At 45.7% G+C, this 22,328-nt stretch overlaps 2 protein-coding genes across 2 annotated transcripts in view; both read right to left on the bottom strand.

The window, feature by feature from the left end:
• The window catches only part of dnah5l (dynein, axonemal, heavy chain 5 like), a 47,600-nt gene extending 42,334 nt beyond the window's left edge, over window positions 1-5,266 (bottom strand). The window contains exons 1-11 of the mRNA XM_085469158.1: window positions 5,091-5,266; window positions 4,506-4,625; window positions 4,321-4,426; window positions 3,957-4,052; window positions 2,459-2,554; window positions 2,205-2,378; window positions 1,936-2,025; window positions 1,693-1,848; window positions 1,299-1,438; window positions 864-1,015; window positions 551-758 (exon numbers count right to left, since the gene is read on the bottom strand). Coding sequence (XP_085325284.1) covers window positions 551-758; window positions 864-1,015; window positions 1,299-1,438; window positions 1,693-1,848; window positions 1,936-2,025; window positions 2,205-2,378; window positions 2,459-2,554; window positions 3,957-4,052; window positions 4,321-4,426; window positions 4,506-4,625; window positions 5,091-5,266 — 1,514 coding nt within the window. The remainder of the gene's footprint in view (window positions 1-550; window positions 759-863; window positions 1,016-1,298; window positions 1,439-1,692; window positions 1,849-1,935; window positions 2,026-2,204; window positions 2,379-2,458; window positions 2,555-3,956; window positions 4,053-4,320; window positions 4,427-4,505; window positions 4,626-5,090) is intronic.
• A 1,477-nt stretch (window positions 5,267-6,743) lies between these two features.
• Window positions 6,744-15,697, bottom strand: LOC146702398 (dynein axonemal heavy chain 5-like). The gene is made up of 9 exons (XM_085468922.1): window positions 15,214-15,697; window positions 14,750-14,850; window positions 12,649-12,837; window positions 12,507-12,581; window positions 12,301-12,390; window positions 9,462-9,533; window positions 9,232-9,336; window positions 7,129-7,315; window positions 6,744-6,913 (listed from the first exon to the last, which is right to left on the bottom strand). The coding sequence occupies exons 1-9, from the start codon at window positions 15,437-15,439 to the stop codon at window positions 6,744-6,746; spliced, it is 1,215 nt and encodes a 404-aa protein (XP_085325048.1). The 5' UTR covers window positions 15,440-15,697.
• Window positions 15,698-22,328: the final 6,631 nt, after the last annotated feature.

The following is a 22,328-nucleotide window of genomic DNA, read 5'->3' on the forward strand; positions in this document are numbered from 1 at the left end:
TCAGTGTTGCTGTCAGTGTTGCTGTCAGTGTTACTGTCAGTGTTGCTGTCAGTGTTACTGTCAGTGTTACTGTCAGGGTTGCTGTCAGTGTTACTGTCAGTGTTGCTGTCAGTGTTGCTGTCAGTGTTGCTGTCAGTGTTACTGTCAGTGTTGCTGTCAGTGTTACTGTCAGTGTTGCTGTCAGTGTTGCTGTCAGTGTTATTGTCAGTGTTGCTGTCAGTGTTGCTGTCAGTGTTACTGTCAGTGTTGCTGTCAGTGTTGCTGTCAGTGTTGCTGTCAGTGTTACTGTCAGTGTTGCTGTCAGTGTTATTGTCAGTGTTACTGTCAGTGTTGCTGTCACTGTTGCTGTCAGTGTTGCTGTCAGTGTTGCTGTCAGTGTTATTGTCAGTGTTGCTGTCAGTGTTATTGTCAGTGTTACTGTCAGTGTTGCTGTCAGTGTTACTGTCAGTGTTATTGTCAGTGTTACTGTCAGTGTTGCTGTCACTGTTGCTGTCAGTGTTACTGTCAGTGTTGCTGTCAGTGTTGCTGTCAGTGTTACTGTCAGTGTTACCAGCTCAGGGTGACAGCAGCAGCCTGGACCAAGCTTCCTGTCTGTAGCAGGAGGTCCTGCGCCGACACAGACGAGTCTTCAGGAAGGACCAGCAGACAGCAGGACGACATGGCCCCAAGCAGCCGGCCGATGCGACAGTCCAACAGGTCTGTCGCCATTTTGGCCACCAGGTCCACGTCTTTGAGAGCCACATACACATTCTGCAGGACTGACACAGAGTGGAAGGGAATCATTATCGAATGCTTATAAATCTGATGTCCTTTCTTTGTATATTAGCACAACAACAATGAGACGGGAAGCTGTCCGTCCTTACACCGCTCAGTGTTGAGGGCAGTCCAGGACAGTGAGGTGAGTCCAGGGGAGAGAGCTGCCTCCACACGGCCAATGAAGGGCTGCATGAGGGGGAGGAGGAGAGGTGGGACCCTGCCCACCACAGAGCTGTAGTCCTGGAGCATCTCCAGCAGTCTGGACCAGAGTCAGCACCATCAAAGAAAACACAAGTTTACCAAAGTGAAGAAGAGATGAAGACAAGAGTCTGAGACGAGATGAGTAACGTCGCAGAGAAAATAAATCATGATGTTGTTTAATCAAGAACAAGCGCCTTGTTTCTGTGAGCTTTTCTATCCAGCACAGAGTGAAGTAACAACAAGAACTACAAACCAAAGACATTCATGTGATGGATTTGAGTGAGAACATCACAGAATGAGCTGCTGACACGCCTACAGCTGGACTGAACAGCTGCTCTCACCGGCTGTACAAATCTCTGAGCTCTGATTCCCTGGAGGTCATCTTCTGGATGACCTTTGGCACGTTCACGCCCAGTTTGGTCATCCACCGAGCTTCCTGCAGCACCTCCAGCACCACAGGGTCCAGGTTCACCGAGACCTCCTGAAACAAAGAGGCTCTTTCAAATGTTCAATAAAATCTAAAATCTAACAGCAAATTTAAGGATCCAGCATCCAAAGGAAAGTGGAGTGTGTGGTGTTAGTTCACTGCCTGCAGAAACAAAAGCAGTCGGCTCTGGACTGTCGGTCACATGACTGAAATGTGTAAAAACGATTTGTTCAAATCTGAAAAAGATGATTAAAAAGTTAAAGCCACGCACGACCTTTAAAAGCTGCTTTCATTCAGTCGTCACAAACCTTGCTGTCTTCATGCCGGACCAGCAGGGCGGTGCTCAGGCAGCGTGGCGCGCTCTCTGCAGCCTGACTCCACCCCTGCAGGTGCAGCACCTCGTACTGCAGCAACACCACAGCCAGCTGGTTGTAGCTCCGGATGACTTTTGTCATCTCTGGTCCCTGAGACAGACACAGACAGGCGGCGTCACCGAGGACGCGGTCATCACAGAGATCATGTGACTGATGGGGTAAAGTCAGAGTGTGCACCTTCAGGAAGTCAAGCTTCTTCTTCAGGATCAACATCGGAGCTTCAACCTTCCTGAAGAGCTGCCGGCTCCAAAGGACCCTGCCTGACACCTGAGAGAGAGAGATCAATAACAAAAGCTCTATCGGTAAATAAATCATCTGTATTTCTCAATAGAAGCACAATAGAAGCACAATAGAAGCATCCTCCAGGACTGGAGTTTGACACTCGGATTTAAAGTAGTGAATTTCCTGCTGGTGTTTGTGAGCACGGGGTGAGCAGGTGTAAGTACCGGCGGCAGGTTGCGTCCGATGGGCGGCCGGTCCTTGTGTTTCTGGTAGGTCTTCCTCAGCAGCTCCAGATCTCGGCTGTAGCGCTGCAGCAGCAGCAGGTAGTACTGCCTCAGGTCCAAGCGAGCCAGCGGACCCGACTCAAACATGGCCAACAGCTCCAGCAATCTCTGCGTCTGAATCCAGACACATTGTTTCAGTTCTGTGTGTTTGATACGATAAGAAGTCGCTTTCAGTTCTGATTGTGTGAACTCACAGAGACAGGCCGGCTGAACCAGTCGTCCAGCAGAGACCGAAGACACTGGAACACACTCTGAACCTGGAGCTGGAAGTCTGCATAGTCTCTGTCAAACTGAGACACACAGAGCTTCCTCAGGACTGAACCACAACTCGTAACAGCTGGAAGAGCGAGGTAAGCTGAAGCCTCTGCAACCACCGAGTTATTTCTGATCATCATCCAAGACATCATTAGACAGAAACACACGCTGTCTGAACTAAACACACACTGTTGTTGTGTTTGCTGAACACACTGACTTCTCTTAAAGCAAATGGAGTCGAGCGTTTCAGGAAGATCAGACTGGTAGAAAGCCCTGAAAGCCTTTCAAAGACTTGTTCATCGCTCCACAGTAAGAGCATCTGTCCACAAACGGAGGAACTTCTGACTTTCAGGACTGTTCAGTTCAGCTTTGAGTCGGTAACATCCATCAATAACCTTCATGGTGAAACCTGCACACTGGTTTCCTCTCTGTGTGAGCTTTGGTTCTGCTATGTCTCTATGAGCAGTGTTATAATGTCCACATCTGTGAGTGTGTAAGGGTGTGTGACCTGTGGACGATGTGCCTGCCAGATGTTTGTGAGCGTGCATACTGGTGCACAGAGACACTACAGCGAAGCACATGCTGGATAACATGTGTGACTGCGTGACTACAGTCTGATAAATAGCTGATAAGAACGGTGCTCGTGTTAGGAGACCAGGAGGGAAACGACTGTTCTGACCTCTGATGGAGGCTGTTGTGTTCAAAGGCAGTTAGTAAAAGTTCTCTTTGTTCATCCAGCTGCTCTGTGAGGTCAGAGTGTGATTACTCAGAGTCCAATAAAGACATGAAACGTACCTGTTACTGTGTTATTAGCTGTTATTGGCTCATTCAGCCTCACTGTGAGAGAAGCTTCACAATCATATTCTTCTGATAAAAGCTGTCCCAGTAAAACCAATAAAGTCCTGTTCCTGTCAGGGCCGGGGTCTGGGGAAGCAGGACTCAGGTGTTTTTGTGGTTTTCGCTGTTTTCCACAGGAGAGCCGTGTTTAAGAGTGTGGCTGAGTTCCAGTGGGCGCGGGATCCTTCAGTCTAACTCATCCTAATAATAATTATTGTGAAGACACCTCGCTCGCTGGATGACCTCTGACCTGTGTTTTTGTGTCACCAGGGTTCAGCAGAGTGTTTTTCACGGAGCCACGGTTGGGAGCAGGAGTTTGTTGAAGTTGTGTTTCCACTTGATCACAAACATGTGTGGGATTCAGGAGGAATTGCCACAGAAGTCACAGTGCTGGGATTTAACTGTGTTTTCTCCACTGACTTTAAATGAATCCACTGTCACTCATGAAGTCCTGCATTTTGGCTCCTCCTACAACTCCACAGTCTGCACCGCAGCGTCACAGTTCCTCGTCCTTTTCTTCCATTTTTCTCTGTTTCTGTGATTTTTCCCGTATATAATAAAAGTGATTAATGTGTTTCAAGAATATAGATTTGAAATCACCTCCAGTTTGCGCTGATCCAGGACGTCACAGGTCTTGGACTCAGTTGTGGAGACGATGGTCTGGTAGCGAACACAGATCTTCTCCACGCCCTCCACCTGAAACACACCTGAGCTCAGTTTGAATCGTCTCATTTCTGTCACACTGAAATGGAAGAACTGCAAAATAGACTTTTGACACCATTAATAAATAATAAAAGGAGGAAATACGTTTATACAGAATCATTACAAATGTCCATTCATCACTGTAGCTTTGCACTGACTTCAATTCGATCATTTTTATATTATAAACGTCTTATTATCATTATTATTGTGCATTGATGGATATCTGATGGAGTCACTCGTTTCTAATCTGACAATCATCCACCTTCATGCTCTGCAGAGCAGCCAGGCTCTCCAGCGTGGACGCCATGTCGGCCATCTTCTCCAGACGGCGGCAGAAAGAGTCAAACTTCCCGAAGATGTAGTTCTCACTGAAAACACGCACACACGTGTGTAAAGGTTAGCGTGACGCCGCTGACACGCTCTGACTCAGAGTCAGTTACTGATCACCTGAAGTCAAACTGTCTGTTCTCAGGGTTTCCTCTCAGTTTGTCTCTGACGCTGTGGAAGCTTCGCTGATACACAGCATTCAGATTACAGCAGTCAGAGACTCTCTGCAGCAGCACCGGCCTGACACACACACACAGACACACACACACACACAGACACACACACACACACAGACACACAGACACACACAGACACACAGACACACACAGACACAGACACACACACACACACACACACAGACACACACACACACAGACACACAGACACACACAGACACACAGACACACACAGACACAGACACACACACACACACACACACAGACACACAGACACACACACACACACACACACAGACACACAGACACACACAGACACACAGACACACACAGACACAGACACACAGACACACACACACACACAGACACACACACACACACACACACACACACAGACACACACAGACACACACACACACACACACACACACACACACACACGTTGCTGAGTCCATTTGTTAGTCTGAGTCTAAACTCTGTGATGATCTGAAGTTTCAGTCTAACGTCAGTTTCAGGTGTGCTGCGGTACCTGCTGTGCTCCCAGACTCGCCTCACGCCCTGCAGCAGGTAGCTCCTGCAGGTGCTGATCATCTGGTTGGTGACCTTGAGCAGCAGTGAGCTCGTCCTCTCTGAGGTGTTGTAGTACTGGGACACCACGTGGATCATCTTGATGCCGTTCATCAGACTGGGAATGTGCTCCAGCATCCTGGTCTGTGGGGCCGGGAGAAAAGGAAGACGGAGGATGAGAGGCGGTTTGTGACTGATACGAGCTTCAGTGTGAGGAACAAACTGCTGACACAGCAGGAACAGACAGCAGCCTCATTACTGACATGTAGACATCAAATAAATGCACATTCAGGCTGAGCTGGAGAATCCTGTATCCACCAAATCTGATCCAGTAACAAGAAAACGGTTTGTCATCAGACCCGATGCAAAAGAAGAAATAATAAAAACCATTAAAAAAGAAGCTGGTGGAGGTGAAACACCCGACTCATCATCACAAACGGACAAATTCACCATCACAGAACATCCAAAAAAGATGAATGAGAGAAATACTGCTGATGAATCAGAGCTGGAACATCTCAGACTGAGCTGTGATCCTGATCAAACCTGTTTGTCTCTGTGATCTTTTTAAACTTTTTTAAAAGTCTGAAACTGAGAAAAGAAAAGAAGTCTTTAGTTTTTAAACAGTCACTTTAATTCTTTCTTCTTCTTCAGTCACAGACAGGCCTTTGTCTCAGCTGTGATTTGTGACTACAGCCTCTCTGTGACGATGTCTTCACTGTTTTCTGTTCCTCACAATCATGAAGGACTCAAACAGACGCTTTTATACAGAAAGACATGAAGAGTGTTTTTCTCACAGGAGTGGATTTTTCCACAGATCCAAAGAACTTGTTGAGGGTGGAAAGATACTTGACGTTGTCCTTCGCCTCGTTGGCCACCACAGTGATGTCTCTGTCCTGGTAAATCAATAAATCGATCAGTGATGACGTCAGCGTCGTCGAGACAACAGCTGTGAACTGAACAGGAAATAAACTGCTGACCAGATCTCTCCAGGCACGCAGGCAGCGAGACTGAGCCACCTGCAGGACCCCCAGAGTCCTCCTCACCTGAGAGCCCTTCACCTCCTCCAGCAGACTGACACACACACACACACACACACACACACACACACACACACACACAGTTACAGCTGTTCAAAGGCTGTTTGCTTGTATTCGTGTCAGTGTTGATGTCGTACTTGCACATAAACTCTACATTGGACTCTGATGTGTCGCTCCGTACCTGCCACCTACTGGTCAGCCAGTGTAAGTGCACAAAACATTTCTTCAAACCAAGATGAAAAAATACGTTTAAAAAAATGAAGTTCAAAAATCTTTTTTCATCCCTAAAGATGAATAAAAATACTAAAGAAAGAATCCTGATTGATGTCGTCATAATTCATGCATGAAAGGGTTAAAAACTATTAAACAAACAAACAAACACGTGAATATTTTGGAACATTTCGACTTCGAGGAGCAGAAAGAGAAAGAACAGAAAGTTATATTGTGTAAAAGTGGTTTTGTCCTGAAGTGTCAGAGTGGAGACTAAACTGTTGCAGGTCTGAGGAGCTTCTGTCCACAGACGTCAGATCATGTTTGATAAACGGAGTTTAAAGTGAGATCCAGCTGAGAGGACGCGTCTACCTGTTGAAGGTCACCGTGCAGCTCTTCCAGTGCTCCAGCTCGGCCGACGGCCCGGCGTCGTCGGCCTCTTTCCTCATCTGCTCGCTCTCCGTCAGCACCTGCTTGATTTGATTGGTCCACAGGGTCAACGCCTCCTCCAGACGCTCCACCAGCTCACTGTTATTGGCTGAGAGCGAAACACACGAGTTCCTCTGAACACACGTGAACACGGACTCATTATGTCAAAGAAGCCATCATCTCCGGTCAGATGCTTCCTTCAGCTTCCACAGATAAACTGGTTTGATTTACCTGAGAGCTGATTTTTAAAGCTTTAAATGATGTTTCCTGTATTTCCAACAGTCTTATTGTTTGTGTGAGATGTGAACAGCTTGAGCTTCATACCTGCTGCTCTGTAGTCTGCAGGGCTGCTCAGCTGGCTGATGGCGTCAGGAAGCTCCACGTGCTGCAGCTGGAACTTTCTCTCCATGTTCAGTCGGGCTGAGCTCAGATTACTGACGAACTGATCCACCGAGGACAGGAAGGACCGGACGTGTGGACACGAGGCGCCGTCCTGCACAGAGCCCCACGACTGGGCACAGGGTCAAAGGTCAGCAATAACAACAAAGGTTAATGTGTTTCCTGTTTCACCTTTTACCTTATTCACAGCCAAAAGCATCAGGAGGAGCACTGCACACAAATAAGACTTTTCATGGATCATTATGTAACAGCTGCCCTACAGTCAAACCCCACAAAGAGAAACCAGCAGCTACAGATAAGCCCAAGGTGTGGCCTCCAGTAACACTGTGAGGAACCTTGGAGTCATGTTTGACCAGGACATGTCCTTCAACGCACATATTAAACGAATATGTAAGACTGCTTTCTTCCATTTGTGCAACATCTCTAAAGTTACGTAACCCGGGTTAAAAAGATGCATAAATAGTAAAATAAGAGTGAAGTCTTAGAATATAAATATCAAAGAGTAAAGTTCATTTATTTACATTTTCTTGTTTATTAAAAAGATCAAAGTTCATGTCAACTGATTAAAAACATGTTTGCATTGTTTAGAATAAGTTATCTTTGTTTTATTGTGAATTGCTTGTGAGAACTGTAATCTCCTACGGGGATATGGTCTGTGAAGGTAACACAGGGTGGAGAAGGAAAAAGAGAGCGCGAGGAGAGAGGGCGGTGGCGCGTGAGTTACACGGAGCATCCGGAGAAGTTAGCTTGTTTTTATCTACTAGTAGTAAGTGTGTTGTGACTTTTCGGACAGATAAGTCACAGTGTCGGTAAGCTAGTGACACAACACGTAAAGTTTCAGCGTGAGTCTGGACTGTGTGCTTTGTTTCTTGCTGCCGTGCACGCATTGAGTTAAAGTGAGGCTAACCCAGCCGTTCGCTAATAAGGACTACTGTAGGCTGCTGTTTCGCTAAAGTTGTGGAGCCTAACAGGCTGCAGAGGATCGTTAGCGAACTGGATAACGACGGACACACCCCAGATAGTCACTCAGAGTACCTCTGGCAACGTGGGAAGCTAAAACAGGTAGCTTGTGGAGCAGGTGGAGATCACGGACCTTCCTCATCTTTGTGCTGCTGCATTCAGAGCGGAGTGTTTCTGAAGGAGCTGAAGACAACCTGTTGCCTGGATTAATCTGGTAGGAATTGCACGTTTCACAAGGTACTGAGTTTATTTATTTATGTTTTGCTCGTTGAGTGAAGAACTTCCGGTTGGGAGATCTTTTGGATTTACACTGGAGCAGTACAGGCCTGCAGCGTAGGGTTTATCTCTGCCGGCTTTAGGTTTAGTTTGGGACTATAATTGTTTTATCACTGGTGGTTTACACTGTGTGTGTGGAGATCCTGTGTACAGTGGGTAAATTGCTGTGTTTTCATTGTTTGGTAAATTAAAGGAGGGTTGCAAGGCTCTACTTTACATGGTGTATGACATGATTTACTGCACTATAGACACTAGTGTTCATTTTTGCGTGTAGTGCTGCTGTTAAGGAATAAGCTTCATTGATCCCAGAAACAAGAGATTAATTTAAAAACTATCGTACGAGAGTACACTAGGAAAAGAACCCAAAGCCCATTTATTTAATGGTATTGAGTAAATGAGGGCTACAGTTAGAAATATCCTGTCTCAGAGTGACGCTGAAAAACTAGTTCATGCATTTATTACTTCCAGGCTGGACGACTGTAATTCATTATTATCAGGAAGTCCTAAAAACTCGCTGAAAAGCCTTCAGCTGATCCAAAATGCTGCAGCAAGAGTCCTGACAGGGACTAGAAACAGCAGATTTCTCCTACACTAGCTTCTCTTCACAGGATTGACCCCTCATGGCTGCCCCTCCCTCCCCTTTCTTTGCTTTCAGTCTCTTCCTGTTTAAAGAGAGTTCTTCCTTCCCACCATCAACAAAGTCTTCATATATGGCGTCATGTGATCACTGGAAGCTTAAAACATCTCCCTTCTTGTGCTCAGTGAAAGCCTGAATGGATGGAGGTGTTTTACCTGCTGCGACCTGAGAGCAGGTAACATGATGTGAGTCAGCAGAGTTTCCAGACTGTTCAGGACGCCGCCGGCGCCGCTGCAGTCCAACACGCCAAAGTTCACTTCCTGGAAACATCAGGTTGCACCAGAAGATTAGAATGATTGGCTGCATCCACGTCACAGTCAACCAATGAGGTCTGTGCAGTTTGTTAAAGTTGCAGGTGAGGAGGTGACCCAGACCAGTTACTGACCTGCTGCACGTTAGCGGTGGTTATGGCCTTCTCAGTGGTTCTCAGGAAGAACAGACATTTCCCCAGTAAAGGCTGGAAACACAGAACGTGATGGAGTTCAGGTTCCTTTAACGTGACGCAGACAGAGCACTTCCTCTGCACTCTGTCACCAGAGTTCACCATGCAAAGGAAAACCTTTCATAGGCTTTAAAGACGGGGAGAGCTCTGCAGGCTGCTCGTTACCAGTGATGGGAGTAACGGCGCTACTTTTTTCAGTAACGAGTAATCTAATTACTACTCCTATCGCTACAACGCCGTTACAGTTACTAACAAGAAAATATGGTCTGTTACTATGTTTCAGCAAACAGACGGTTGAAGCTGTGTTCAGCTTCCAGCAGTTTATATCAGCTGCAGGAAGTAGCTGTAAGTAATCTGGGCGCTGCAGCTTTAAGCAGCTGTGCTCCTGCAGACAGACCATCACTTTTTGGCACAACAGCTGGAGCTCAGGGGGCAAAACAATGGCACGAGTGCTGCTGTTTGACTGAGGAAGAATAAAGGAGTCGTGGTCAATCACATGACCACTTACAGACAAAGCAACAAGGTGACATATACCAGTTTATAAACTGTGTTGATGGGCCAGTAAAACCAGAGTCATGATAAACAATATAAACGTGTTTGTTCCTCAATAGTTTCATGTTGACTGTCTGAGGACAGCAGCGAGACCTCTCTGCTTATGAGCTGCTGTCAGACCTGCAGCTATCAGGCTGTCATCTTCTGCTTTATACTGGACACAAATGATTATTTTGGAGTCGCACAAATAATTTGTGGCGTCTTATTGAAGAACAGCTGATTGTTCTGGAAATAGTTTAATGGTTATTAAAAAAAAGGTAAATGGCTGCAAATAACTTTGTTGTTTGCAAAACTTGTGCATAATTTTCACATTTATATTTAAAGTTATGAAAATGATTCGTTCAACATGTTCGTGGTTGTTACAGTAAAAATAACTTTTTATGTTTTCTGTCTGATTTTAGATCAGTTGTGTTAACACAGTTTGTCAAAATGAAAACATACGTGTAGATTCAGACACGTGAGGTTGTGCTGAAAACAATGAGACCCAACAAGGCAAAGTAAATAGTTTTTAAAGGTAAATGTGGAGGAAACATCAGCAGCTGTCACGGCTGGGGCAGCAGTCGTGCGGTGGAATGAACGAGGACCCGAGATGCAGACGGCGGTGGAGATGCGAGTGGAGATTTATTTACAGTGACAATAACAAAGGTGAGGAAAGAAGCGAACATCAAGCTAAACTGGGACAAACTAACAGACAAAGCAGGAAACATGAGGGCAGCAGGGAAACACAGAGATGACACGAAGAAGGCAGAGAGACGTGGAGACACACAGAGTCATGCAGACACACACTATAAATACACAGCAGGTAATGAGGGGATGACACACAGGAGGGGAGCACAGCTGAACCACAAGACGACACACAAACCTTCAAAGTAAAACAGGAAACACACAGACTGTTTTACAACACAAGGACAGGAACAGAGGACAGACACAGGCAGGGCTGAGGAAACACGAAGCACTAAACATAAGAACCAAACCCTAAGAACGAACACAGACTCAGAATAAACAGCAAACACAAGATGAAACCAAAAGGAAACACAAAACGCTGCGACCCAGGACGCTGACAAAAGGAGTTCACGATGGCCGATTATACCCTGGAGCCCAGAGGCTACTTTTAAAGTAACACAATAGTTACTTTTCAAGTAATTAATTACATCTACAACCTTGTAGCTCAGTTACTAAGTTACTTTTTTGAAGAAGTAATTAGTAACTATAATTAATGACTTAATGAATGTTTAATGACTGTTTGAAAGTAACTGGCCCAGCACTGGATATGAGCGAGTTTCCCAGCTGATGCAAACTGGGAAGCTTCTCCTGTTTGAAGTGGATCTATTCAGCTTTTATTTCCTGATCATTTGAAGCATCAACAACGTTTCTAAAAACAAGCAGCAGTTTGTCATCATTCATAAACTCTGACGTCACAGGAGTGTTTTTATTCCTGTGCCATGTTTGAACGTTTCTGCATATCAGAGCTGCCAACACGGCACCGACTCAGGCTGGAACTGACTTTAAATGCTTCATCATTCATGATCCTGTTAAAACCACATCCAGGGGAAGTGTTATTAGCATGTAGCCTGTAGCTCATGTTGCTGCTCCTCCATGTTTGTAGTCCTTTTTTCTGTGAATAAGTGTTTGTGGAGCTCCTCAGACTTCGGCCTCTCGACCTCCTGATGTTCAGCCTGCAGCTGTCAGTCATCCAGTGTTTGCTCAAAGACTTTAATCACCTCGTTAACCAAACAAAGCAGCACAGTTTGATCCATGGAAACACAAACACGCTCAGGCTCATCATCTCTGAACAGGACAATGATGAATCGTAGGCTCGGGATTGTTTGGAGCTTAAAGAGAAATCAGATACATCAGAACACAAAAACCCCGAGAGGTGGATCAATGTGACGTCACACAGCTCTGAGTCCTCGAGTCTGATCCAGGCTCGTGCTTTAAGACATGTTTCTGTGTAACAGCTCAGGTGTGTTCAGGACATTTGATTGGAAGAAGCCGTCTGTGGATAAATGCTGCTCTCCACCTCAGCTGTCAGGTTTACCCAGAGAACGGCCGTCCTGACTTCCAGCAGCCCCACGGTCCTCGTTTCTAATAAACTGGCATCACTGAAACGAACTGTCTGCCTCGCTGTTCAATAATCTGCTCTTTGCCAATTTCCCAGCAGAAGCTTCCACTCATATCAGCATTTTTCTGTGATTCTCACATTAACGAAGCATAAAAAGCTGAAGCCAACCTCAGAGTTCCCCGTAGTGAGGAAGAGTTTCCTCTGAGCCACAGCTGAGTTTGATGCGTCCACAAAGGAAGACTGACGGGAGGACAGACTCTGGGAGAAAGGCAGATATTAAAAGATATGAATACAAAGTACGGTGCAACAACCAGCAGATTATGAAGAGCGGTCAGACCTTCATGTGTCCGTCATTGAAATGTGGTCAAAGTTACCTGTTTGACATCCTGATAGAAGAAAATCAGCTTCTTGGATCCGTTTGCAGCAAAGAATTCATGGATCAGACTGAACTGGAAGAATCAGACATTAATGACTCAAAGGTTCAACTCTGAGGAAGGATCACGTCTCTGAACTTACTCTGTCATCAGAGACGATGGCGTCTTCCACCGCCGCCTCCTCCAGGCTGCCGGCGTCTGCCAGCCTGCTCATCAGGTATTTATGTCGGGCATCCAGAGCTGCCCGCCGTTCCTCCTTCACGGCTCTCGCCTGTTTGGCTACTTCTCTCCTCGCCTCATTGGACAGCAGCATCGTCCTTTTACCAGACACCTGGAGAAACATCAGCTCAGTCTACAGACGCAGAGACCAGTGAGAGCCAAACATCTGCAGGTTTCTGAGGACCACGTTTGACCCTGACTGGAGCATCGATTCTGAGTGTGACTGCCTAAACTGAGCTACTGTCCCCCCTCCACTGAGACGTTCTCCTGTGATGTGTCATGGGGGGAAGTGTTCCTCACGGTTGGACTCGTGAGAAGTTCAGTCAGTTTATTCAAACTTTAAAACATTTTCAGTGTCTGGATTTCAGCAGAAACAAATGTGAACACAGCACTTTCTGATTGAGTATAAAGGATGAAAGAGTCGGTGATCAGTAACATTGTTGCTGCCTGATGCTGTTGTAGAGCTGTCTGTGGATCCTCACCTTCCTGGAAGCCTTCCCTGGATCGCTCAGATATCATTAACTTGTTTGTGTTCAGTAGGATCAGGTGTTGTGGATGCAGGTCGTAGCTGTGTGAGGCCTGTACAGTCAGCGCTGTGTGAGCGCTGTGTAACGTTAGCTTACACTTCTTTCTGTTGTTATCATCCTTCAGGTTAATGTTGTTTTCATTATGCATCACAGGAAGTGTGGGTGGCTGTTAGCCTCACAGCTCATGGAGAGTTGCTGCTGCTCTGCCTCCTTGTTGATGTTTCTGCTCTTTGTGTTACTTTGTGTTACTTTGTGTCGTGGCTGAAACAAAGTGAGTCCATGTTACTAACTGTAGTCGTCTCTCTGTCTCGTGCACAGCTGAATGAAAGTATTTTTATACTTTGTGTAATCTGTTGGGTCTTTGAGCCCTTTTTAAACAGCATATGAGCCACATGTATGTGTGTATATGAAAGGTTGTTTGTAATACATCAAACTGTTGCTTATTCTAGAGCTGCTGCTGTGCCTGATTGGTCGACTCGCTCTAAACTGAAGGTTGATTCTTTTGTTTTTTTACATGTTGTCAATAAACCAACTTCTTTCTGATCTGAACGGCGTCTCTGACGTGTCACAGGCCTGTCAGCTTTCTTGGTGCTTGGTACAGTTTTGAGCTTCGTGCTCTGGCTGTTGTTGGGTTTTCCTCTTTCACATTAAAGCTTTTGTCCTACATTTGCTCTAAAGTCTAATTCTAATCCCAGCACTGTGTCTGGGTGTGTGATGGTTGTTTCCTGCTCTTTCTCATGAAACAGTCACAACATTCTCAGTCCAACTTTCACTCTTTGCTGCGTTTGCTGCAGCTGCAGTGAACATGGTGCCGTTTGCCTTTAAGAAAGTTGTGCACAAAGGCTTTTTCTCTAGCAGACAGCTGTGTGGCTAAAAGTCAGATCAGTTTTTACCACCTCAGTCACACTGGACTGAAACAAGAGTGAAACTAGGAAGAATCAGAGTTTGTCCAGTGACTGCACTGATTGTCTTCATATTCACAAACTGATTCTAAGTAGTTGCATCAGCCAGCTAATCACCCGGACACTGAGCGTCCAACACGCTCCCTGAAGGAAACGATTACATCCTCCAAACAATCCCAATCTGTCTCTGAACGACTGGAATTATTCTCTGATTTGTGAATAACTGGAGTTTATCAATGCAGACACGTTGCCAACATGATGAAGTCAGTCTGAGTCGCATCTCTTTGGCTAACTTAACTCAAGTGGTCGCCGACTATTCTGGTTCTATTCCCATATAACAGCAGGGCTGCTGAGCACCTCTGTCACTCTGCACTTATGTTCCCAGTTCTCTTTTGTGGAGGAATTTTCCAGGAATTCCTGGGACCAGCTTTCCATGAGAGACCCGATCAGGAGCGCCTGTCCTGGACACTCCCAGCATCACAGGGACTCACAAACCCGTCTACCACAGTGAGAAGACTGATCGTCACAGGCCCACATGTAGCTTTAGATCACACGTGTGCACTTCCTGTGGTCACTGCTGGAACTCTAGACTCACCGAGGGGCCAGTGGTTGGTGAGGCAGCAGCAGCAGAAGTCATGTGACTAATGGCTCTCAGGTTCTGTCCTCCTATTGGCCGGTGTCCTTCACCTGTCACACCTGGTCCAGAAAGAGTGAGAATGTTCAGAGCTTTAATGGAAAAGAATATTATTACATATAAAAGGCCTGTAACAAGTATTGTAGAGTTAATCAGGATGAAGTCCATCATGAACACTTCAGAGTGCTTCAGACAGTCGGTGTTTCATCCACAGAGCCTCCAGCCTGCATATCAAAGGATCCTGAGGAACGACAGTGAACCCGAGTTCCCCTCATTACATTCATGTGTGTGACTGTGAGGAAAAGGTGATTGTATGAACGTGTGTGAGCGAGTGAATGAGGCTTGTATCAGAGTGGAGATAATGTCAGCGGCACAAGCTGGACGCTGCAGGTGTCACATGTGAATCTGTGCATCAGTGTCTGCACCTTTGTGGAGGTGAAGCTCAGGAGGTTTGGATTTGTTCAAAGCTCTGTCTGCTCCATCTTTCTTTCCCTCAGGCCTCTCCAGATCAGGAAGGAGGTCCTGTTCTCCTTCTCCCTCCTGGACTTCTGGATCCAGGGAAGGATCAAAGTCTCTCAGCCCAGCATCAGAGCTTCTGGCTGGGGGAGGACTGGAAGTTTCAGCTGGAGGCTGAGAGCCTGGATCTGCCATCTGAGTCACAATTCAAATATTCTCAGTAATTTTTAAAGCTCATTCATTTGGACTGAATGTGGGACAGCAGCACATCTGTACTGCTTCAGCTGGACCTCTAACAGCACTTTGTAAATGTTGGACTGTTTGATCTTTCAGCTGCTTCATGAAGCTGCAGATCTTTTCATTGGGTAACAGTTCTGACTGCAGGAGCATGCGCTGCTCTTAAACCTGCAGCTATAGTTGTGCATTAATAACCGTCACAGATGTCCAGGTTACCCCTGCTGTGCGCTCTGATGCACATGTGCTGAACTCCTTTATTCACACAGCCACGTGTTTCTCACCTGCTACCAATGAAAGCTGCTAGTTTTTAAATAAGAAGAGATTTTACACAAAGCTTTTTCTGTTTTTAATGTTTAATATAAACATTTCATTTCAATAATTTCCTTTTTTGACTGATGGTGTCATCTTTCTGTGAAACTGTGCTGCCATCATCTACTATCCATAAGACCACAGATAAAGATAAATGTGGTGTTAATAAAGCTCCCAAATAAAAACAAGACTCAGTAATAATAATGAGACGATGTTTCATCAGATCAGAAACCAGCAGGGTTATAATACCTGTGCTGACTCACCTGTGTGCGTCTGTCTGAGGACGAGTCTCTGATACTCTGGGACCAACCAGTGAAGTCAGACTAACAGTGGAAACAGGAAGTGAATGAAAGTTTGACTGTCTCCATGGTAACCCAGGCTGGGGGATTGTGTGTGTTTCTTAGTGACTCTGCAACCAAACACACAACAAAGCTGCCTCCTCTGTGGGTGTTAAGTCATTTATTTCAGCCACTGAAATCATTTACAATGATGTCGAAGATTCAAAAAGACATAAAAATACACAGTATATATATTTATATATATGTATACAAATAAAATACTGAAAAAGGTCAAACAACAACATTTTTAAGTTATCTAAGTGACTTACAGTGGGGCAAAAAAGTATTTAGTCAGCCACCGATTGTGCAAGTTCCCCCACCTAAAATGATGACAGAGGTCAGTAATTTGCACCAGAGGTACACTTCAACTGTGAGAGACAGAATGTGAAAAAAAAATCCATGAATCCACATGGTAGGATTTGTAAAGAATTTATTCGTAAATCAGGGTGGAAAATAAGTATTTGGTCAATAACAAAAATACAACTCAATACTTTGTAACATAACCTTTGTTGGCAATAACAGAGGTCAAACGTTTACTATAGGTCTTTACCAGGTTTGCACACACAGTAGCTGGTATTTTGGCCCATTCCTCCATGCAGATCTTCTCGAGAGCAGTGATGTTTTGGGGCTGTCGCCGAGCAACACGGACTTTCAACTCCCGCCACAGATTTTCTATGGGGTTGAGGTCTGGAGACTGGCTAGGCCACTCCAGGACTTTCAAATGCTTCTTACGGAGCCACTCCTTTGTTGCCCGGGCGGTGTGTTTTGGATCATTGTCATGTTGGAAGACCCAGCCTCGTTTCATCTTCAAAGTTCTCACTGATGGAAGGAGGTTTTGGCTCAAAATCTCACGATACATGGCCCCATTCATTCTGTCCTTAACACGGATCAGTCGTCCTGTCCCCTTGGCAGAAAAACAGCCCCATAGCATGATGTTTCCACCCCCATGCTTCACAGTAGGTATGGTGTTCTTGGGATGCAACTCAGTATTCTTCTTCCTCCAAACACGACGAGTTGAGTTTATACCAAAAAGTTCTACTTTGGTTTCATCTGACCACATGACATTCTCCCAATCCTCTGCTGTATCATCCATGTGCTCTCTGGCAAACTTCAGACGGGCCTGGACATGCACTGGCTTCAGCAGGAACACGTCTGGCACTGCGGGATTTGATTCCCTGCCGTTGTAGTGTGTTACTGATGGTGACCTTTGTTACTTTGGTCCCAGCTCTCTGCAGGTCATTCACCAGGTCCCCCCGTGTGGTTCTGGGATCTTTGCTCACCGTTCTCATGATCATTTTGACCCCACGGGATGAGATCTTGCGTGGAGCCCCAGATCGAGGGAGATTATCAGTGGTCTTGTATGTCTTCCATTTTCTGATGATTGCTCCCACAGTTGATTTTTTCACACCAAGCTGCTTGCCTATTATAGATTCACTCTTCCCAGTCTGGTGCAGGTCTACAATACTTTTCCTGGTGTCCTTCGAAAGCTCTTTGGTCTTGGCCATGGCGGAGTTTGGAGTCTGACTGTTTGAGGCTGTGGACAGGTGTCTTTTATACAGATGATGAGTTCAAACAGGTGCCATTCATACAGGTAACGAGTGGGGGACAGAAAAGCTTCTTACAGAAGACGTTACAGGTCTGTGAGAGCCAGAGATTTTCCTTGTTTGAGGTGACCAAATACTTATTTTCCACCCTGATTTACGAATAAATTCTTTACAAATCCTACCATGTGGATTCATGGATTTTTTTTCACATTCTGTCTCTCACAGTTGAAGTGTACCTCTGGTGCAAATTACTGACCTCTGTCATCATTTTAAGTGGGGGAACTTGCACAATCGGTGGCTGACTAAATACTTTTTTGCCCCACTGTATATGGTTGTTGAAGAAGGCGTATTAAAGAACCACCATGGATTATCGATACCAGCGTGGGTGTGTGTTCTTCCGACTAGCCTGCTAGGTGTTTTGCCGCCTCCTCTCCACCACGCAACACAACCCAACGTTACAACGTCTCCAAAAACGTCGGAGCACTTTTGCAAATGTGTGATGTCTTGACAAACCGAGCAGATATTTGAAGTTTACACTCCTACATTCTCAAACAGGAGCCCCAGCAGAGATGGATGGCTGGCGCGGCTCTCCGGAGCCCCCAGTCGGAGCAGATGCAGGGCCAGCAGGTGTGGAGACCCCTGGCTGAGGCAGCTGAAGCTGTGGGTGGCTGTCAGCCAGCTCAGGATGCCTTTTGGGCTGTAGCAGCATAAAATCCTCAGCAGCCTGGGTAAGCTTGCGTGAGCTCTCTGTGGAGGCTGTTGCAGCTGACTCACCCGAGCGGTGCAAACTTAGTTACCTTCAAGGCTCCAGAGTCAGCTGAGGTCAGCAGCTCAGCCTCTGGGGAGGTTACAATCCCTGGAACAGCCAGGTCTCTACAACCAGAAACAGTCTTTGCATGTGCAGCTTCAGAACCAGACTTGAAGTTCCAGTTAGTGTCCGATGTCCCAGAAACACTCAGGTGCTCACTGAGCAATCTCCTGAGGCCAACACTCACAAAGTCAAACACTCTTTGAGCCTTTGTGGGAACATTTATCGTCTGTGCTGGAAAGGTGGGAACATCTGGGAGATGCAGCCTTAACACACTGGGTTTCACACGTCCTTGGAGGCAGCTCACTAAACTCAGGGATGCAGACAAAAGCAGCACTTGCAGGAACACAATGTGTCCTCTCACAATGAGCTTGGAAGCAGAAACTGAGTTTTCCTCACTGACTGTTTTAGACAGTGTTGTGGGAGCAACACAAACAGCAGCTTCAGCTGGAAACACACAGTTTAGTGTCTTTGCTGCTCGCTTTAAGTCACAATAAACAGGAAACTCATTGTGTCTCATGTCAGAATCACAGGAAAGGAAGAGGCGGAGCTTATTTGCTGCAGGGAGAGTTAGCAGTCTGTGTCTTTCTCATTTCTGACTCCTACAGAGCTGAAAAACACAGGCTGTTATTGGCTGGCTGACACTGGGATTAATGTCCTTGAAGCCAGCAGTCTTTAATGTCCAGCTTCAGGACGGGCAGGTGAAAAACTGTCCTTTATGTCCTCTGATGTTCAATAAACTGTCCTGATTACTGAGGGAGCAGAGAAAGTGTCTCCATCACTCTCCACAGCTGGATGCTCTGAAATCTTGGAATCCAGCTGTGGAGAGGAGCGCCGGCGGCGTGGACGCAGTTTAGTAATCAGGGAACGGGAGACAGGAGGGAGACACAGCTGGGACCAATTACACACACGAGACAGGAAACAGTAACACAGGACTGTCAAAGTAAAACAGGAAATACAGAGTCCAAAGTAAGACGTGGGACACAGTGAAGACACACAAACCAGAACTATAATCACAAAACTCAGAAACATAAAGAGTGAATCAGCTGATTCAGTGTTTGTGACAAAAACATGGATCCTGCTTAATAAGTTGTGTTTGTTGGTTTCTGTATTATTTTGTGTATCGTTCTTATGAGCTGTTGTTTTTTCACTGAAATATTATTTCATTGTTTTAAGCTTTTTGTTGACTTTGAAGTGCTTAAGTTGATATTTTTGAACATTTAATTTGTTCGATTATTGTCGAGTCGATAAAACTGTCAAACACAGCTGCTTCCAGCGTGGCCGGAGGAGAGGTGGCCGAGCAGACGCACAACACACACAGCTCACAGGTTTGCATTTCTAGATGTTGCAGATGTTGCAGAAATTGACAGTAAAGAACTCGGAGATCCAGCGCTGTCTCCTGCCCCTGACTTATACACCACAACACAACGACAGGCGTAACTCACACAAACGGGCAACATGAGGCTCAGATGCTTTGGACATGTTCACATATACTGGACACAGAATGATGAAGATGGAGCTGCAGGAAGGAGGAAAAGAGGAAAACACAGAAAAGATTCACAGATGTGGTGAAAAAGGACACGACAGGTTCTGTTTGTTAGTTTGGTTTTTCTTTATTTGGTAAAGACTCAGAAATAAAGAGAAGATCACATGTTTGAATATTATATTAATGTTCTGTAATACACAAGTTGTAAAATCTTTCCAGAGTGAGACAGAGACTGTGCAGAGACTGTAGAAGGACAGAGCAGCAGCAGAGCAGTCCAGATACACTGATGATCCTGTCAGATCCAGAGGGACACACAGGGCTGATGCTGGACTCTACATTGTGTCTGACAGTGGAGCTGTTCTCAGAGCAGTTCACTCTGCAGCACTGACAGTCCTGACCACCTGCAGAGAGAAGGAGGAAGAGCAGAGGAGATAAACGAGTGTTTCCAGAGACTCTTCATCAGCTGTCAGTCAGTGATGCAGCACATCCAGTATAAAGAGCAGCAGGGACGTCAGTGCTGGGACTGTACTAGGACTCATTGTTGCTTCACTTTCTCTAATCTTTGGATTTTTATTGAAGTTGATGAAGATGTTTTTCCCTCCTAGTCTGAGTTTGGACTTTCATTCATTAGAAGAACCTTGGTGTGTCCACTCTGAGCTCTGTAAGAGCCCCAACAACAAGCCCAACAATCCAGATGGACGGTTCCAGCTGTTAACTGGAGGAACTCCATCCAAACATCTGCTCTCACTAAATTCTTCCTCACCTACAGACTGTGATCTTCACTGCTTTAAACTTGGAAATCAATGCAGTCATTGGTCTGCGTGCTGCTTTGTTCAGAGAGCTGATTGGCTGTTGACAGCGTTTGATCAGAGCGTGTCAGCCGTTACTATGGTGACCATAAAGGTGAGAAACAGGAAGTGTTTGTGTCCAATCCTGAAGCCTGTCACCGTTCTCCTCTCACAGCTTCACTGAGAAGCTGCAGCTTTACAGGAAACACTGCATCTTTGTTTCATACTGACTGTGTTTAGTACAATACTGCTGACAGCACCACCCACTCACTCCATCACTCTACTCACCACAGAGTCTTCAGTCTGTAGTCTGGACTCTGCTGAAGATCAGACAGCTGCTTCACATCTGGATCCTGCAGGTTGTTATATTGTAGGTCCAGCTCTCTCAGATGGGAGGGGTTGGACTTCAGTGCTGCTGCCAGATAATCACAGCTGATCTCTGACAAACCACAGTTCCACAATCTGTATAAAGAATGAAAGATGTAAGTTTATTAGACAAAGAGCTTGAAATCATTCAGTGTTTCATCATCTGTTCAGAGCTGAAGAAGGTTCAGAATGTAGAAGTTTAGAAAATGGAAACTCCAAACAGCTGAAGCCAACAGGAAGCAGCTTCAAACAGGAAACTGTGCAGAGTTTCAGACTATATGTCCTGATGCAGCCAGTTGGATTTTGGAGATTTGAATCTCTGTTCTGTGACTAAGTCCTTGAATCATTTCTTCCAGTTGGTCCAACAAGACAGACTAAGTATTGGACATGTGTTGTGGCTCCATCAGGGGAGCTTCTAAATGTGATGTGATGGCCCCTCTGGGTCTGTCAGGTCACAGCACTGAAGAGAGCTCAAACTGGGCACACAGCTGTTCCAGTCTGGACCAAAGACTCTATACTGGGACTGAGGGACTGCTTTGACTGCTCCCACTGGGACTTTTTAAAGGCTCATGTTCTCACTTAGATCATCGATTTCTACTGAGATTTCTTTCTGGGGAAAATGGGGATTACTTTGGAAACAGGAAGTATTTTCCCCAATAAGCAGCCCTGGATTAGTAAATCACTCCAACATGTTCTCAGGCAGAAGAAGCTGTCTTGTTATGAGGGAGAGAAGAAAAAGATTGAGGCACAGAAACTTGTTGAAAGAGAGATAAAGCAGCTAAAATCAGGTGTAAAAGTAAAGCAGAGGATGAGCTGAATAAAGGACACTCAAGGCTGGCTTGGAAAGGAATGAAGTCCATGGTGGGGATGCAGAACAAGGAGCAAAGATGAATGTGATGCTGAATCAGCAGAAGACTTGGACTCGTTTGATTCCAGCTTTGATATCATTGATTTCAATGAAGAGCTTTGTGATTGTAGCAAAGGGCTGGTAGCTCTGAGAGTCCCACTGATGAGGTGTTTGTGTGGAAATCTCTTAGTGGGACCAAAGAGAGAAAAAGCCCTGGTCCTGATGCTGTGGGAGGGAGATGATTGAAGTGTGCTGTGAGGAACATTTTCCAGTCCTCCTTGGAACAACAGGAAGTTCCCAGCATATGGAAACAAAGGTTAAGTGTCCTATGGCACTCAGTGATGATGGTGCTGTGGCCCCA

This window comes from Copadichromis virginalis, linkage group LG9, assembly GCF_057382275.1.
Source record: "Copadichromis virginalis isolate Kocher_CV1m ecotype Utaka linkage group LG9, C_Virginalis_male_GT1.1, whole genome shotgun sequence".
NCBI lineage: Eukaryota > Metazoa > Chordata > Actinopteri > Cichliformes > Cichlidae > Copadichromis > Copadichromis virginalis.

What these genes read in the sequence shown, in the direction of transcription:
- LOC146702398 (XM_085468922.1), bottom strand. Translation starts at nt 15,439, where the DNA reads ATGGCAGATCCAGGCTCTCAGCCTCCAGCTGAAACTTCCAGTCCTCCC. An exon ending in CACCAACCACTGGCCCCTCG is followed by an intron (nt 12,838 to 14,749) that starts GTGAGTCTAGAG and finishes ATGTTTCTCCAG; the next exon opens with GTGTCTGGTAAAAGGACGAT. An exon ending in CCATCGTCTCTGATGACAGA is followed by an intron (nt 12,582 to 12,648) that starts GTAAGTTCAGAG and finishes TGATTCTTCCAG; the next exon opens with TTCAGTCTGATCCATGAATT.